Genomic DNA, 17601 nt, shown 5'->3' on the forward strand with positions numbered 1-17601 from the left:
GAGAAGAAGGGGGTGTCTGAGGTGCTCCTGGGCAGCCCCCGGGGACAGATGAGCCCCCGGAGGGGTTACAGGAGCGAAACCTTTCCTGCGGGATTCAGGGCAGCCTCAGAGCTGGCAGGGGGAAAGCCGGTTAGAGGGCTGCTGGTTTACTGTCTGCAGCAGAAGCGTGACAGGTCTGGGGCAGCGGTCCCCCTCTCTCCCCGGGACGCGCCTTGAGCATCCCCCCCGATGTTGTCAGCTGCAAATAAGCATCAAGAAGGGCAAGAGGTAGAGAGCTCTGCCTCACCAACTGGGACGTGAAGAGCAACAGCAGGACCTTGCTGAAGCAGCAGAGGCCATCCATAAAACTTCATGGCTGCTCTAGCCCGCAGCTGCTTCCTCGCCCCGCCACAGAAACACCCAGCATCAGCTCTCCCACCTTGTGGGGCTGCAGGTTTCACAGCAGAGTCAGCCCCCCACCTAAAGCAGTCACAGATTAAAAAAAAAGAGAGGGGGGGGCGGAGACGGTGTCCTGCCCAGCTTGCACTGGCAGGGCAGGAAAGCTGGAGCCACAGGGGCATGTTTCAGCACTCATGCATTCAGGAGACACACCGGAGAGGAGGGTTAGATGCTGAAGCAATGTCTGTTAGTTAATAGCTTGTTACAGTTATTTATGCATCTTATTGTAAATGCAAAAGGTGAAGTCACTTAATTCATCACTTCTCAGACATGGATGACAGAGCACGTGATTTGGCATAGTAAGTTTTAGGCTAGCTATAAATGAATTGCACAATATTTAAACCTGATTAAGTACATAATAGGCTCAGCAAAGGATTACTTTTCTCCTTACGTTTTATACATATATATATATACACACACAGACAGGCATTTTATCATTAGCTGCATTTTAGTCTTGTCAGGAAACGACTGCCTACTGCAGAGTGACTGAAGTGATACCCTTAAACAGGAAACTATTCTTGGTGTGCTTCGCTGGCAAAGAGAAGTTCCTCTTTGGGGTGATTCTCGTGGGTAGGAGTCACAGACAAGCATCACCGGACAGGACAGCTAGAGGGGACAGGAGGTGAGAGGCAAGGGGCCGGGGACTCGCACAGCCCTGGCCAGCTGCTGGCATGAGCAGTGGCACGCTGAACTCGTTGCCTGCAGCAGGTAGGAGATATTTGAGCCAAGGGGCCAGATCGGATTCTGTTTGGGCTGCTTTTCTAGGACTTGGGGGAAAATTTGGCGTATTTAAAGTGCGTTTGGAGTCTGAAAAGCATCTCTAAGAAGGAGCTTTCCCTACTCCTGCCCTGCAGAGTCCATCAGCTCCCATTTACAAACTGATCTTCTCCAGGGTCTGCCGGTCACCTTCCCCAGCTGCCACAGCTCAAGAGATGCTAGTCTGAGCTCAGCTGCCTCTCACTAAGGTGCTAGATCATTATTTAAAGCCCTACCTCCCCTAACTGGGCAGGGATTCGGGGCCAACAGGAGCAGGGATTTCTGCACCAGGAAAATCCATGGCCACGTTCCACTGTGCTTGGTAGAAGCACAGGTGAGCAGGAATCCTTCCTGCCAGTCTGGAGGTTTCCCAAAGAGCCTTAAATTAGTGCACGCCTCAACAGCTAACAGGGACAAATCTTGGCCTTGCTATTTACATGGTTGGTGAGACTGGTTGTATGTGCTTGCATACGGGGTGGCAAGATTTGACCCGGAGCCTTGCCCAAGAATAGGTCCTCTGAGAAACGCTCTGCCAATTTTATAGCCGCTTTTCAAAACAGAAGCCTTTAAGAAACAGACTCAGGATGCAGAATCTGGAACGGGATGGCTGTATCCCGCAGGGAAAACCTGTCCTCGCTCCCCAGCACACGCACACGCGCACGCACACAGCGCGCCGGGGCTCCTGCCCACAGTCACGCACAAATTCTGCGCTTCCACATCAAAATGTAAACTACTCATTTACAACACCACACACAGAGAGAACTTGTAGATCCTGAGCCAGGGTGTAGATTAGGAATCTCTTGGCTTCCAGCATATCGACAGCAAGATCGAGGGGTTTGTGGTTTGTTTGCTTTTGTTTTTTTTTTTGTTTTTTTTTTTTTTTTTTCCCCTCCTGATTTTTTAAATTCTAAATCAGCCAGCCACCTGCTAGTTAAAAAGCTAAAGAAAAGGGAGAATTCCCAGGAATGCTTGTCCTTGCTGAGACAGTGGCAAGTGGCTGGACGCTACCAACTGAAAGAGAAAACATACACGTTGAAAACCTGTGGTTCAGGGCTTATTCTGGAAGGGGAGATGGGTGCTGGTTGGCTGGTTGCCATTTTTTTTCTTTCCCTTTTTTGGGGGGGGTGGGCTGGGGTGTGGGCTTTTGGCTGATGTAGTTCTAACGTACACCTATCACCACAGTAATTAAAAAACCACCACCATACACTATTTCACAGGGAAAAAGAAGACACGTGAACATACACTTACTACCACGCACAAAAAGAGCCCTGCAGGTCAACTCATGGCCTCTTCAAAATGAAAAATAAAGGAGAAAAGAAGAGCTGAAGACAATAACGGGGGGGGGGGGGGCGTGGGGAGAGGAAAAAAAAAAAAAAAGAAAAAGGAAAAAATCCGAAATGATCTCATTACAAAGAACGGGAAAATAAGAACCATTATGGTACACTCCGACTTTCTGAAACAGCTGCAGAAACTCGGCTCAGCCTTCCTCCTCCTCCTTTCCCCCCCCAGATCTTTCGCCTGAGGACAGTGTCCTGCTGCTCACATCTCGTTGGAGTAGGTGTAGTTCGGGGTGGCTGAGTACTGCGTCTCGTTGTGCATCATGGCCCCCTGCGCCGCCCCCATCGCCGCGCTCTGTGCTGCCTGCTGCACGTGGGGGTTCTTCCACGCGCCCGTGGTCCACTCCTCCTGGGCTTTGCTGAAGCTCCCGCCGCTCCCCCGGTAAAACTTATGCACCTGTAGCAGGTGGGAAAGAGAAAAATCCAGAGGTGCTGAGAGACTGCAGCTCACGCTGGCCTTCCAGGGTAGCGGCAAGGGCTCCCTGACACGACGCGGCACCCCCCTCTCCCCCCGTACCATAGTGAGAGCGATGAAGGAGAAGACTGCCATCCCCGTGAACAGGACAGTGGGGATCAGCATCACCACGGCCGACCCCACGTTGGTCCCGAAGAAGGAAATCGCTGCAATCCAGCCGCTGCAAGGAGATGAAAACAACCGGTCTGGTTCAGCAGCCTGGGGCTTTCCCGCCTGGCTCGGCACACCGCAGCCTGCTGAGCATCCCTCCCAGCTCCTCAAAGCATCTTCCCCAAGGAGAGAAGCTACCGAAGCACTGAGGATGTCGAAACACCAAGAGGCCACAGCACCAGCACAACGGTGACCGGCCTTGCACCCAACACGAGAGCAGCATCTTCCTTACCAGACACCCCAGCCAGGGATTCCCACCGCCTGGATAATGCTGATCACCAGCTGGGCCATGAAGGTGAAGAAGAAGGCCATGAAGCTGAAGGAACTGTCTGTCCTGCAAGAGAAGGCTCGGTCACTCTCTCTGCCTCCAGCCCCGCTGCGCTGCAAGGGAAGGGAGATGCTCCCACGTCTCAGACCCTTTCGGGGCAGAAGGAGCTGTGGTTTAGTGAGAGGGTGGTGAGAAGCGGAGCTGCCTGCAGACAGCAGGCACCAGAGCAAAACTAAAGGCAAAAGAGAAACTGCGAGAGGCTGGAGGTGGTGAAGGGGCACCTGGGGAAGCCACGGGGCATCAGATCCTCCCCATGGCTCGGCCAGCTGTGTGCATCGGGTGAGAGGGTATCCGTGTTCGGACACGGCTCTCAGCTCACACCACCCTACCATCAGACTCAGCCATCCTGCAGAGGGAATAAATACACCCCCAGTTTTCTAGATCTGGGGATACTGCACTGGGGATCGACCTCAGCAGCATGGGTAATCAATACAAGCACCTCGAGGACTCGTGGAAGAATACAAAAGAAGCCTCGAGGATGGGCAGGAGGGGAGGGAAAGTTGGCACCCCAACTGCATCCTCACCACTCCCCCTGACGCCACGCAGAGGCACACAGCGGGTGTCTTTATATCTCACGGTTAGGGTTTTGGCCCTCGGGAAACGCCAAACACCCTTGCTTTGAAGGTTAGGAAGTAAAGCTAAAGGGCTGGACAGAAAGAGCTGAAATTCCCCCAAATATTCAGGCAATGCCCCAAAGCTAAGCACTAACCATTTAGGAAGGAAAACAAAAAAAAAAAAAAGACCAGGAGAAGCCAGGCTCAGGTGTGACCACTTACTTGAAAGCTTTGTAAATAGGTCTAAACCAGCAGACATAGGAGCAGGGCGTAAAGAGAATGAGCCAGAGAATTGCCAGTCCAAAATTAACAGCTCCACCGCCTCCAATCAGCCATGCGAGGCAGCCAACGAGATTCACCGCCAAGGTGATGCTGTTCACTGCAAACACACACACACACAGAGGGAGCACAGTAGCGCGTACGCGAGGACGTCGGTGTGATACGAGAGATATCCCCGACCCCAGGGATGCCCACGCGGGGCTGACCTCCAGCAGGTTTGGCCAGCAATGCGTTGCCCTAGCTGGATTTTCCTTAACTTGAATTCAGCTGGCTGAGTCCAGGGAGCATCCCCAGGCTGGCTTAGCCAAAAGGGGTCTAACCTCAGCTGAGGAGCAGGAGGGGAAAAAAAAAAAAAAAAAATGTATCACTCAGAGTTGTCATGTCTTAAACAGGTCCAGCGCTCGTGGCGCTCTGGGGACAAGGGGAAGAGCCATATCCTGCTGCCAGCAAGCTGGGGCACGTTTCCACCAACAGAAGGAAACCGGAGGAATCGAAGTGAAGGTTTTTCGCTTGCCTCCAGCTACAGTTTCGCTGAAGGAGCTTGTGCAAGAATTCCCCGAGCTAACAACCCCTGCACTGAGAGCTGAAGTCCTGAACTCCTGGCCCCCGCCTCGCCAGTTCAGAGGGGTGCTGTGTTTTCTTCTCCCACCCTGGCTCGGGGTTAAGCGATACAAGGGCTATTACTATGAAGCCCAGCTTAGCAGACACAGGACAAAGCAGAGAAGGCTCATTTGCATTCTGACGCCTCCGATTTTTGAGAATGATTCATTATTCTGACGAGAATTAAAACCCTCCCACAGCAACCCCCAAGAGAGCTGCAGCTGGCAAGAAAGGGAGCTCAGCTGGCCAGGCTGGCCGGGCGCTCGCTGCTCCCTAAAGCCCCCAAGGACACCAAGGGGACCTTTCAGCCTCTCTGCGCTTGCGTCTAGCTGGGTGTTTGCGGGGGAGTTGGGGAGAAAATGATCCAGAGAGGAGCTCCAGAGACAGAAACCAGCAGACAGACGACCGGCTCAGAGAGCTGGCGCTTGTGCTGTGGGAGAGGCTGGAGCAAGAATCAAGCTCTGTTAAATTAAGCAGAGCAAGAACAGCCAGATTGAGATGAGGAGGGGATTTAACACCCCTCAAGACAGCTTTGCCAGGGAAGCACAACTTTTTTTTTTTTTTCCTCCCCCTTCATAGAAAAGCTACGCTAACCGCCCTCCTGACACGATGGGGGAAGTTACCCCAGGGTCACCTTCCCACTGGGATGCAGCCCCCAAAAGCTGGAATAAGACACGGCCCCGGGGGTGCCAGCCTGGCACAGGGCTGAAAGCAGAAACCTCTTCGGTCCCAGCTCTGCTCCTCATAACCTGGCTCCAAAGCACAAGGCACCCCCTAGCACTGATGCTTCCAAAATTCACAGAAAACATCCGATTAAGGAACTTAAGTTCTTCTAAAAAAAAAAAAAAAAAAACAAACAAAAAACCAAAACCCTGATGGTGCCAGCTTGCTCCGAGCTGCACACAGCAATTAGCATCATCTTCAGGAACATTTCCACGTATGTTGGGGTGCAATCCATCCCTCCACCAGCTCTTCTCCCCACCCAGGGATGGTAAGGAACAGAGATCCAGGCTGGTTCAGAGAGTTAGAAGACAGTGACAGCTCTGTTAGCACAGCACGGCACACAGAGGCATGCAAGAGGAACAGGCAAGACCTGGCTTTGGGGGAAGCCCTGGGCTCCCCTGTTTCGGGGAGCAGGTACCTTGGCCCTCCAGTCCAAGTGGCATCTCAGCCTCGGGCCGCTGCCAAAAGTCTCACGAGGTGCTCAGGGTGGCAGACAAAGCCCTTCCCCAGCCCGGCTGCCAAAAAAAGCCAGCGGAGGCTTGGCAGCTCTGTGGTGAGGCAGCCAGCAGCCGAGCGAGACGAAGAGGGGAGTAAATCCTTGGGCAGGACACGCGGGTGCTGAGCTGTCTCCTCCTCGCAGCGGGCTTCAGCAGGACGCCAAGGTCATCGATGTCCCCTGGACACCGAGCCAGCTCGACACCTCCGTCCCAGAGGCTGGAAGGCTTGAAGAAGCCCATGAGGTGCTGCGGCCCCCGTCTCATCCCCAACAGGTTTTAACAGGAGATGCCAAGGTCTGGAGGGGCAGAAGGGCTTCCCCTGCCCTCGCTCTGCTCTTTCAGCTGGTGACTTCCAGCGGGGCAGCCTTTGGAGAGGCAAAGGCAAACCCGCCCCAGCCCTTCCCCGCCCAGCGACTCACGCATCCAGAGGTAGTAAAGCCGCTTGGCCATGGTACGGTGCTGCGGTGGGATCTCCGCGTCGAAGTCCTGGTAGAAACATGGCTTCAAGGGGATGAACCTCGGCAGGGGAGGGAAGTTGTTCACTTTTTCTGCAATAAAAAGTTTCACCGGCGTTGAGCACTGCACGGAGCTGCGCGTCAATCGAGGGTCTTGTTCAGCCCCAAGAATTGATGAGTTTCATGCAGGAATTAAGGATTTCCCCTCCTAATCACTAACCACCCACCCATAAGCATCAAGACAATTTTAGCCCTCTGTGGCCACGTGGATCCTGCAAGCGTGGACACCCGCACCCCCACTGGGCACTAATGAGGTGACATTATGGCCAGTAAAGCCCCAGATGGACTTCAGAGGCGAGGGGCAGCCCTGACGGAGACCCACCCCGTACCTGCCATGCTGGCACACGCTCAACCTCTCCGATCCACAGGAGAAGTAGGGAAAAAAACCCTGGAAGCTTTACTAAAGCTGGAGGAAAAGGAGAGAAAAAGTGAAGTGGTCAGGTACCTCCCTGAAGAGCCTTCCCCTTCCCGCCCCCCCCCCCTGCTCCAAAACAGCTCAAGGACAGCACTGTAAGAAGGCAGTTTGCTTTATTTACACAGACAATCTACACTGTTCAAACATCCAGGCTTACTCCTGGCACCTGGCTGACAGCAGGATAAATCCCAGCTCCTACAGCCGAGGCTTATGCACCCATAAAAGCAGAAGATTAAGAGAAGATCCAGCGATGTGGGGCAGGGCGCGGGCTTAACCTACATCCAGCCCTGGGAAAGGGGCCAGGCTGGATGGCAGGGAAAGGGACACGGCCCCACGAGTGATGAGGCAGCTGTGGGCAGTCTGAAATCCTCAAGTTCATTCCCTGGCCTCAAACCAATTTTTGTTTGTTTGTTTGTTTGCAAAGAGTTCCAGCACAGGGAACTACCTGGCTGTCTCCTGACAGCACTGCAACTCCCATCTCTGCAAGCCCAAGCCAGAAACCAGGACAAAAAGGGAGCAGGGAAATCAGCTGAAAATATCAGCTGGGAAAAAAAAAAAAAAAAAAAAAAAATCAGTGGTGATTGTCACTAATGAGTCACTTGAGTGCTGGCTTAATGATTACTCATGTCATTTGGCACCTTGTGCAGTATCTTGCAGGTGGGAGCTCAGCATCCCAGACCAGTCCCAGACCCTGCCACACTCAGCCCTGTCCCAGCAGCGAAAATTAAGCAAAATTAAAGCAAAAAAAATTAAGAGCCGAGGTTTTCAGTATAACTCCGCGTACCCACGCCTGCCAGCACGGCTCCACCAGGCTCTGCCCGCAGGTTTTACTCTCCCCGAGGCTACCTCGGGCAGAGGCACGGCACAAGCGAACACGTTTCTCCCGACGCAGGGTCCCAGCGGTCATGGGGGTCTCTGCCAGGGCAACCCTCCCACGCACACCCCCACTCACCCACCCACCCAGCGCCAAAGGCGCCGGCCAGGCAAAGCAAACCCCCCACGGCTCGCTGGCGTGCTGTCTCCCGACATCCGACGGCAGCCCACGGAGGACTCCATCCCCCCGGCGCTATAAATACGAGCTGCCTGCCTGCCTGCGCGGCTGACGTTTCCCCAGGCAGCGGCTCCGCGACGCGGCCCCCCACGCACGTGTACGGGGAGTGGGGACACGCACCGAGCCTGTCCGCCCCCCGCTCCCGACCCGACCCCTGCCCTGGTGCTGCAAGAGCTTAGCGAAAACGAGAGGCCGCTTTTGCAAAATCGGGGGAGAGGGGCGAATTTGGGGGGGGGAAAAGGCTTTGCAAAACGGGGGGGGCGGGGGGAGCTTTTGCAACGAACCCCACGGGTGATAACACCGAGGAGGAACCCCAACATCGCCTCCGGGTGACTGGGACGCCAGCCCCACGGTGCGATGCTCGGGGAGGGCAAGCGGGGCCCGGCCCCGGCAGGGATTGATGCTGGTGGGTTTCCACGGGCGACAGGCCGCGTACCCCACGCACCGCTCCCCCCCCCCCTCCACTCACACCCCGGCCGGGTGCTGCCTTCCCAGCAGCGGCCTGGCCAGCCGAGGACAAACCTTGCCCGACGCTCGGGCCCCGGCAGGGACAGTACCCACGCGGGTGCGGGCGGCCCCGTGGGCACATTCACGCCGCACCACACCGCCCCCCTACCCCAAGTGGGGTGCGGGGAGGGGGGGTGTCGGTGCAAAGGGCAATCGTTCCCTCTAGGGGAAGCATCCCACCGCTCCCCCCTCAAGCACCCCCTCCCTCCCCACGGCCCGGGACTCACCCGCGTAGCGTAGCGTGGCGTGGCGTGACCAGACCCGTCCCGCGGCGGGTGGCGGCGGCCGCCCGCCCGCCTGGCGCTGCTCCTGCCGCAGCAGCCGCGCTCTCGCGAGACTGCGCCGCCGCCGCCCGGCCGGCCTATGGGACGCGCCGAGATCTCGCGAGAGCCGCCGCTGCCGCTGTCCAGGGTCCTGCTGCCGCCGGCGGGGAGGGGCGGGGCCTTGGGGGGGCGGGGCCGAGGGCAGGGGGCGGGGCCCCACGGGGTTGGGGATGCTCTATGGGGTGGGACGGGTTCTATGGGGTGGTGGGGTCTCCACGGGGAAGGGGTGAAGTAATCCCTACCCGGGGCCGGGCAGACCCTCTGTTGGGCATGGTAAGCTCCACACGGGTAGGAGGAGACCCTCTGTGGGGCAGAAGCCCTAGGGGACAGAGCCTGGCCCGGGTCAGAACAGCTTGCCTGTACCCCAAAAGCTAAGGAGAGCCTGCAGGTCCCACCGGCAGGACCAAATTTAGGGGACCCCGTGTCCACAGCCTGCTGCACTCCAAGACGGGGTCCCTCAGCGCCAGTGTCTGCCCGCCCTGCCCTGCTCTCAGCTTTGTGTCACAGCTGTCACGCTGTCCAGCATTTTGGGACAACTACTACTTTTTAAGCCATCCTTAGCCATCCTTTAACCAAGCACCACGGAGCTGCAGCAGCAGGTAACGCACCCACACGCAGCTCACACATGTACACGCTTTGTGGCGTGCACCCTGCCAAAAACACAGGAGTTGTGCTCGCAGGGCACAGGCTGTTTGCCATCGTCTGCAAGTGAGGTCAGGGAAGTTCGTATTTTAATGAGAAAACAGCCTAAGAAAGCCCAGGCGCTGCAGTGAGCATGCTGGCAGTACAACAGGAGTTATTTCTCCCTCTGGGTCGCCACCAGTCCCACTCCCAGGGCTGCTGGAGGAGCTGCCCTGCGGCTGATTTTCCCCATCTCCCAGTTCAGCCATGCAGGGCTGCTCCCTGAGGCATCAGAAATCCCACATCACTTTTCCCAAGAGCAGGAAGTTTTCCACTGTCCCAGGCAGGCCTGAGGCCACCGTCCCCATCACCCTGCCTGGGTTCCCACGGTGGCCTCCCTCACACCCCGCGCTGCTCTGTGGAGTAATTAATGGCTTGCACGAAGGGCAAAGTGTATGTCGATTGCTTCTGCCAGCGGTGCTGAGGTTGGGATGCAAAGGGCAGGGGAAGGGACTGGATTGACTCGCAGGTGGTCTAGGACAGGGACAGAAAGCTCCTAAAGGGGACAGAAATCCCAAATCAGCCTGAGGACCCCAAGCAACATGAGGAGGATTCTGTAGGCTGCGTCGCTTGTCCTCAGCGTCATTGCAAGGAGCCCTGTCCAGGCCTCTTGGACCTCCTGCCTCGGTGCTTGTGAAGATGTCAGTGCAGTGACATGAAACTGGCTTTATTTGACAACTAAATCATCCTCCCTTCTCAGCCTCCGACCTCGAGCACCAGCACACCATCGTGCTTTATTGGGCACGGACTGTCGGCAAGGAGAGTGTCCCACCGTGGGAAGGTGTGAAGAGCAGGGCAGGGAAGCAGCTAAATCCTTCTGCACAGCAGTGAGTCCCGGTCACCAAACACCCTCGGCGGATAAACAGCATCACTCTGTGGGGATGCCAGGAAGGAAACCTGGCAGAAACAGGGAAAACACCTACTTCACAGATGGTAAAATAGAGGGAAGCAGGAAAATAAGCTTGCCACAAATGACCCCATATCTGAGGACCCAGCTGTCCCCTCCAAGCACTTTCTGGGTCTTGGCCCCTGAGCTGTTGTACCCTGCAGAGAGTGGGACCCCCGTGCATCCAGCTCCGTCCCCTGCACGACGGCAGGAGAGCAAGGGGAGGCACACAAACAGCAAGGGGAGAAGGTTGCGGATCCCCACTCTTGACAAGCGCTGCCGCTCGCCCACGTGTGAGACCTCACGGGGGTGCTCTGAGACCTGGAGAGCTGCGCTGGCTCTGCCGGCGGGCATCGGTGCACCCCGCGGGCATCGAGCACCCCGGGGACTGGCCGCAAGCCCCAGCCCCGCTCCCTGAGGAGGATTCCCTGGCAGACTCAGCTCAGTCCCCGTTTCACCACGGTTCAGCTGCGAGATCCCACCCTTGGGGCCGGGACATTGGGAACTGCTTCATGCCCCTTATTTCTCGAGCTTTTGCTCATCTAGATTTGCTCCCTACCCGCTTCTTTGCCTGCCTCAGGTCCCCCAGCACCTTCCCAATTCATTAAGACTTCAGGGATGGCTAACTGCAGAGCTGCTCCTTGCCCCCGGCATCACAACATTTCCATCTGCCTGCAGGCTTTACAAGAAGAGATATTCAGAAATCAAAGGGATGCATGCTCCCTTTGCCCACGGGGGATGTCTGAGGAGCCAAGGGGATAACACAGGGCCAGGGTAAGAATCTCACTGCCCAGTGCTCATCCCACCCCACCTGAGCGGGACAGGCTGGGGAGGATGGTCAGGTTCAACCAAGAGTCCAGATCAGCCAGCAAGTTCACAGCAATCAGACGGGTTCAAAGCCAAACCATGAAGTCAACCTGCAGATCAGATTCAAGGTCAGTTCGTGGTTTACAGCCTAGTCCAGACCTGACACAAAGGTAACTGCAGCTGATCTAGAGACCAGCCACAACATACTTTAGACTAGGACTAAGATCCCTGAGCTGATCTTAAATAGAGTTCCTGAGCCACTGGCAGGATGGGGGTGGGGGGGTCCCAGGTGGGGCCATTAGGGTTTATTAACACTCTCAGAGCCCTTACTGTGTCCCCTGCTTATTGTGCTGGGGCTTTGCAAAGGGACTTATCCCATAAAAAGATTTTTTTCTGTTTTTTATTGCCTGCCCACTCAAAATAAGGATTATCTCAAGCTCAGCCATTTTCTCTTTGCGGTAGAGACAAGGGGTTTCTCTTGCTGGCTCAGTTAGTGGAGAGCTGGTGCCACTCTAGGATGCTCCTGGGGTTCCTCTGGCATTTGGGACAGCCCCTGCACCCCAGGGAGCCTGGAGTCACATCCTGGTGATGTGCAGTGGCTCCTGGTTCCTGTTTAGGATCGGGGCAGGGCATTCCTGCAGCTGTAGCACCGTGGGGGTCCACGTGCACCCCCTCCTCTCCTCTCCCCAGGGCTGCAATCAGCTCGGACATCAGCCTGCCGCCGCGTGCAATGTGATGAGAGCCTGAGACCTGAGCCGGGCCGATGTGACGCAGAGATGGATGGCGGCACCGAGACTTTCCTTGTATCGGATGCTTCGACTTTCCGACCCGCTCCCATGCAGGGCCAACTTGGATGAAAGAAAATATGGAGAGGGCAGGTGGAGGACAGGGGCTCGGGTTACTGCTCCTCTCCAGCTGCCCTGCTCTCTGTTAGGAATATGTTTCTGGGTTTTTTTCCCCCTTTCCCAGGCTTGGTTGGGGCCGCTGTCAACCCTGTCTGTGTGCTGTCCCCTGCGGCCCTCTCCATCCCGGCCGCTGCCAGCCCTCCTCTTGGCTCCTCTGCCGAACCGCCCTTCCAAGCCCACACCTCCTGTGGGGTCAGGGCCAGGCGAGACGGTCCCACGGGGATGGGGAAGCCCCCTGGGATGGGACCCCCAGCCCGGGGGGGTGCTGGCACCCCGTGGCACTGGGACATGGGATGCTCAGAGAGAAACTGTAATGGGGAGAGGGAGGAAGAAACCAGTCCCTGGGTCCCAGGGTGACCGGAGTGGATGTTCAAGGAGGACAGACAGATGATACGCAGGGTGTTATTGCTTTATTCCTATTTTTTCTCCACTTTTGCCTTTGCAGCTTGCCTCTTCTCCATTTTAAACAACTCCCCATCCTCTTTCCCAGTGCTTTTTTGCCTAGTCCCCCCATGGCTGGGGTTGTCTGTGCCCCATCCCCGCTCTCCTCCCTCTCCCACCCCGCTGTTCGCTGCGGCTGAGCTCATTTCAGCTATTCCTTCACTTGGAAAAACCAATCCACTCTGTTGTGCTCCAACAAATAAGCTGACAATGGCTTCAGATGGTAATTAGCAATGGAGTTGCTAATAACGAATTGCATTTACATTTTAAGCACTGCAGAGGGAAAGCAAGACCCTGTCATTAATGCCCACCCCACCCCCCCCCCCCGGCTCCCCTGCAAGGCAGCCTTTGCCTTGGGGGGAGCGCACCCTCCGCAGGGTTTGAGGGATGCAGAGAGGCTTGGCCGAGATTGCACCTCATCTGCCTCCATTTCAGAGGCTGCAATAAGCAGAGTTCGTTAAGCAGCAATTAGAGGCGGGGGGTGAAGGGGGGAGAGTGGGGGGGGAAAAGCTGCTGCCGCTTCCATCATCCGACGGGTGGCGAAGGCGCCGCAACGCCACGAAAAATGGGCCATGGGAGGCGGGAGCTGGTCCTGGGCCAGGAAAGAAGGGGCTGGAGGGTTCACCCAGCACCAGGGATTCATCCGGCTGCAGGCTCAGCGCCGAGCAGCCGCAGCTCGCCTGGAGCCCTGGCGCTGTCGGCCCTTGGTGCCCGCGTAACCCTCCCGTGCTGCCGGCGGCTGTTTGCACACCTGAATAACAATTCCGAGGGACTTCTCAGCTCCCTCGGCTGCACATGCTCTTCAAATTGTTGCTAAAATCCTTCCCGATTATATTCCTAGGGGTTTAGCATCTTTTGAAGGCATCAATTTCCCTGAGAGGCTTAAACCATCCCTCCCTGCCTGAGGAAGGAGCCAAATGCCTTCTGCAAGGATGCCACAAATAATCCTCAAGCGGAAAGGGGGAAAAATGACATTGTTTCGTCTCGTACGAGCGAGGGATTCATGGTGGAAGCACAGCGACTAGGCGTGCTTCCTACTGCAGAGCGCCAGGTGGGACTTGGGGGGATGCTCAAAGCCTGAATCTGCCGCTGGTGCTGGGGGTGAGCCCGGGAGCGTTGCGTGCCCTGCCTCAGTTTCCCTCTCTGCGCCAAAAGGATCTCATGGGGTGTTAGCTGGATCAGGAAAAGATGCTCTCCATCCCCGTGGGTTTTCCAGCAGAGCGGGGCACTGCTCTTAGATGGAGCATCCCATCCCACATGGGTGAGACCCTGGTGCTGTCCTCCCGTCGCCCACAGACCCACCCAGACTCCAGTCTGGTGGTTGGATCAGGGGGTGTCCCATACCCACCCCCCCATTTAGGGCAGTGGTACCGAGAAAGCTGTTCTGGGGGGCACGGAGATGCGGGGGTTTGCCCCAGCCAGGAAAGGATGGCTGCATCTTGCCTTGCCACAGCCTTCACCTCTGTGGGCATCGGATCGATTGATTTATTTATGTATTTTTTTCAAGCCCTGCTTGGAGTGAAAACAATCCAGGGGCCTCCAGAGGCCGATAAGATTTGACTGCAAGTCAATACTCGGCATGTCTTTCCACTGTGCAATGATCCCCAGCCAGCGGGGCGGGAGGCTGGGGGTGCCGGGGACGGGCAGGTGACAGGAGCAGGCAGAGGGCCAGCCTGGGGCAGGGACATCGCCTCAGCCCGGGGAAGGGATTGGGGCAGAAAGGGGAGATTTTCTGGCCTGCAAGAGTTATCTCCTGGGATGCTCAGGGGCTCAGGCAGTAAATATGATGGTGACCCCACGGTGGGCAGCTCCATTTCGGGGACATGGAGATGAGCAAGGGACAGGCTCTGGGAGAGCAGCGGGGAGAGGGAGGGATGGGGAAGGAGGAGTAGGGTGAGAAATCACCCGTGAAAACCAGCTCTGCCGTGACATCTGCTCCTCGGGGCTTTTGGGAAGGCGAGGTTTTCCTGTGGGGAGAGCCAGGGCTGAGGCTGCATGGTATCAGGGGGGAGCAGAGCCCCGGCATGCTCGGTGCATGCCTCAGCCCCACAGCCGGTCGGACAGGCAGCCGGGCACGGCCGTGATGCCATCTGCCAGGACTTCTCCTGCCTGCAGGTCCCAGGGCTGAAGTAGCTTCCCCGGTGGCTAATAAGGACTGAGCTCAGGCTGCCAGCTTTCCCCAAGTACCTCCTGCATCTCCGTGCCATCCCTGGGCGCTGCGTGGCTGGGACTCCTCATCCCTCTGGGGCTGCTGCCAGGGTGGGGGTTCAGGAGGGGCAGGCAGGCAGGCCGGCTGCCCGCGCTCTGCTGACATTCCCAGTTAGCAGTTGGCGTCCTTGAGCGGAGCAAGCACCGAGAGAAGGGACCAGGTTCTCTTTAAGGGGGCAGGACTCCAGCAGCATCATGAAGGGAAGAGTGAGCTGCTCCCTCTGCCTTTCACCTTCCCTTCCCTGCCTGCTGCTTCCCTGCCTGCATGCTCCCGGCCGGGGACCAGGGCTCCCTGCCCACCCCTTCGCCTTCTTCCCTGGCTCTCGGTGCTGGGCAGGGATGAAGGCAGGAGCTGGGTGCTGGGATGGGAGGCTGAGCGAGGGGAGGAGGAGGAGGAGGGGAGGAAGGGGAGGGAGAGGGGGAGGATCTGCTAATTACACAGAACAGCTCTGGGGGCTGCTGAAGTCCAGAATGAAGCAAAGAGCAGCAGAAGCGAGTGCTGCAGCGGGAGCAAAGGAGCCCAAGCATCACCAAGAGCTGGAGCCGGCTGCTGTCCCCACCGGGAGCAACGGGGGGCACCCAGGGGATCCTGCAGCCCCGTCCCCCCGGGGGACAGCCTCTGGCACAGCCACCAAGCCCACTCCCGGCCCCCCCGCAGCTAGCCCTGGGCGAGGAGAAGGGAAGGGGCTGTTGGTCCCAGGGACGCAGGGTTAAAGTCGGTCCTCCTGTGGCCTGGGCTGGCGGGCAGCGCAGTCAGCCCTGCCATGGTCCTGGGGGGCTAGGAGCCCGAGTGGATCCGCCGGGAGGGGGTGAAGGATGGCTGCTGAAGGAGAGAGAGCCAAGCCTGTCGCCCAGTCCAGGATGGAGAACTTCCGAAAGGTGAGGACGTCGGAGGAGGAGAGCCCGCTGCCCTTCCCCGACCTGCCCCCAGATGTGGTGGAGATGAAGGTGAAGGAGGGCAGCAAGATCAGGAACCTGATGAACTTCGCCATGGCCCAGATGGAGCTGAAGGGCAGCCGGCAGATCGTCTTCAGCGGTTGTGGCAGGGCGGTCACCAAGACCATCACCTGCGTGGAGATCATGAAACGGAAGCTGGGAGGTCTTCACCAGGTCACCAAGGTACGCTACAAAACCTTGCTGGAGGTCTGGGAGAACCAGGAGCCGCTGCCCGGCGTCCCGGCGCAGAACCTGACCGTCCACAAGAATGTCCCCTCCATCTGCATCCTGCTCTCCCGAGACCCGCTGGATCCCAACCAGACGGGCTACCAGCCCCCGGAGCCCCGGCACGGGCTGGGGACGCAGCTCGGCGATGCAGAAGATGCGTCGGGCTCCTCCGCCAAGGGGCTGAAGCGGCCTCTGCCACCTCCCCACGAGGAGCTGCTGACCAAGAAGCTCCAGGTACAGGTACCCGACAGCCCGAGGGGCTTGGGGACCGCTGACCGCCAGCCGGACCACCACCACTGACCCCACCACCTCCCGCCCCGACCAGCCGTACGCCGGGTTCGTGGGCAGGAATATCCCCCTCCATAGGCAGGAGATCGTAAGCTGGAGAAACTCCGGGGGTATTTTAGCTGCTTTGCTGGGGATAAAAGCAGTGAGAAGCCTGTGTCATGCTTGCTCCGGGGTCCCCCCAACACATCCCCGCGCTCTGCCGCTGCTCCAGCTGACCCCCCTGCATCGGGGGGGTACCTTGTCCCCAGGTTTGGGGTGAGGGTTAAAGGACTGAAGCAGGGGAGGATATGGGGGGGTGGGGGGAAGAAGAGCTGCTGACCCCGCATTCGGCCACCCAGGGGCAATGCCACCACCCGCCACATTTCTGCAGTGACGCCCAGGGAGCCAGAGCACCCGTCGCCTTTCACCGAGGGGTGCCCGGACGGGGGAAGTCGGCTGCCCATCATCGCTCCCCGTTGCGATGTCTCAGCCATCAGGAGAGACGGTTTTGCCCCAAGCCCGCCGGAGTAATGCCTTCATTATCAAAACCACTGCAATTACGCCCGGCGAGGAGCTGTCAGATTTATTAATGCCAGGCTCAGCGCCCCGCAGCGCCGTTATTCATCCCGAATAAAACACACAAACAAGCAGACGGGTCGCTCCTTCCCCGCGCCCGCGGAGCCAAGCGCTGTGCTGCCTGCCTGCGGGACAGCAGAAGAAAATAAAACAACCCTTCTTCTTCTTTCCCCATCAGATATTCAGGTCTTTGCTCTCCCGGAGGTTTTTGTAGGGACTGGAGCTGGGGTGAAGCCCCGGTGTCGGGAGCTGGGGGCAGTGGGAACGTTAGGTGGGCTGTTGTTACGGCTGGATGCGGTGCCCGATGCGGGACGGGGAGGTTTTGGGGTCGTGAGCTTGGCTGCAGAGCCCTCACCACGGGCTGGCTCCCTGGGAAAGCTCTTGGGAGCAAAATCCCTGCTTCTTCCAGCGGGTAAAGGGAGAAATTATGAATGGAAAATAAAAGCTCTTTAGAAATAGCTGAAATGTGTCTACGGGAAAATGGGGGCGGGGGGGGGATCATGTTGGCTGCTGACCAGCGAGGGCGGCTGCTGTGACCCAGGACAAGGGGATCCCTGCCAGATCCTTGGTGGGATGGGATCAGGGCGTCCTACGTGCCCCGGCAGCAGGCTGGCCCCCGCCGGCACGGCAGAGCCTGGCAAAGCCCCCGTGCCCGCGGGGAGGGCAGGGGATGCATTACGGGGGGCCAAGCAAGCCCCGATCCACCTGGCTCCCCTTC

The 17601-nt window shown here is 57.8% G+C and overlaps 2 protein-coding genes across 2 annotated transcripts; one reads left to right on the forward strand and one right to left on the reverse strand.

The window, feature by feature from the left end:
- Positions 1 to 597: 597 nt before the first annotated feature.
- On the reverse strand, positions 598 to 8957 carry SCAMP5 (secretory carrier membrane protein 5). The gene is made up of 7 exons (XM_042804187.1): positions 8853 to 8957; positions 6982 to 7058; positions 6557 to 6685; positions 4261 to 4417; positions 3389 to 3490; positions 3049 to 3166; positions 598 to 2928 (listed from the first exon to the last, which is right to left on the reverse strand). Exons 2-7 carry the CDS (start codon positions 6986 to 6988, stop codon positions 2734 to 2736), a joined length of 708 nt encoding a protein of 235 aa, XP_042660121.1. The 5' UTR covers positions 6989 to 7058; positions 8853 to 8957; the 3' UTR covers positions 598 to 2733.
- A 6339-nt stretch (positions 8958 to 15296) lies between these two features.
- RPP25 (ribonuclease P and MRP subunit p25) lies at positions 15297 to 17348 on the forward strand. The gene has a single exon (XM_032990332.2). It carries the CDS (start codon positions 15693 to 15695, stop codon positions 16338 to 16340), a length of 648 nt encoding a protein of 215 aa, XP_032846223.2. The 5' UTR covers positions 15297 to 15692; the 3' UTR covers positions 16341 to 17348.
- The last annotated feature ends 253 nt before the right edge of the window (positions 17349 to 17601 follow it).

This window comes from Tyto alba, unplaced genomic scaffold, assembly GCF_018691265.1.
Source record: "Tyto alba isolate M040663 unplaced genomic scaffold, T.alba_DEE_v4.0 Super-Scaffold_41, whole genome shotgun sequence".
Classification (NCBI taxonomy): domain Eukaryota; kingdom Metazoa; phylum Chordata; class Aves; order Strigiformes; family Tytonidae; genus Tyto; species Tyto alba.

Excerpts from the sequence above, each read along its gene's own strand:
- SCAMP5 (XM_042804187.1), bottom strand. Across the intron at positions 4,418-6,556 it reads GCTTTACTACCTCTGGATGC|TGAACAGCATCACCTTGGCG; the intron begins GTGAGTCGCTGG and ends GTGTGTTTGCAG. Across the intron at positions 3,167-3,388 it reads ATCCCTGGCTGGGGTGTCTG|CGGCTGGATTGCAGCGATTT; the intron begins GTAAGGAAGATG and ends ATCTCCTTGCAG.
- RPP25 (XM_032990332.2), top strand. The coding sequence starts at position 15,693 with ATGGCTGCTGAAGGAGAGAGAGCCAAGCCTGTCGCCCAGTCCAGGATG.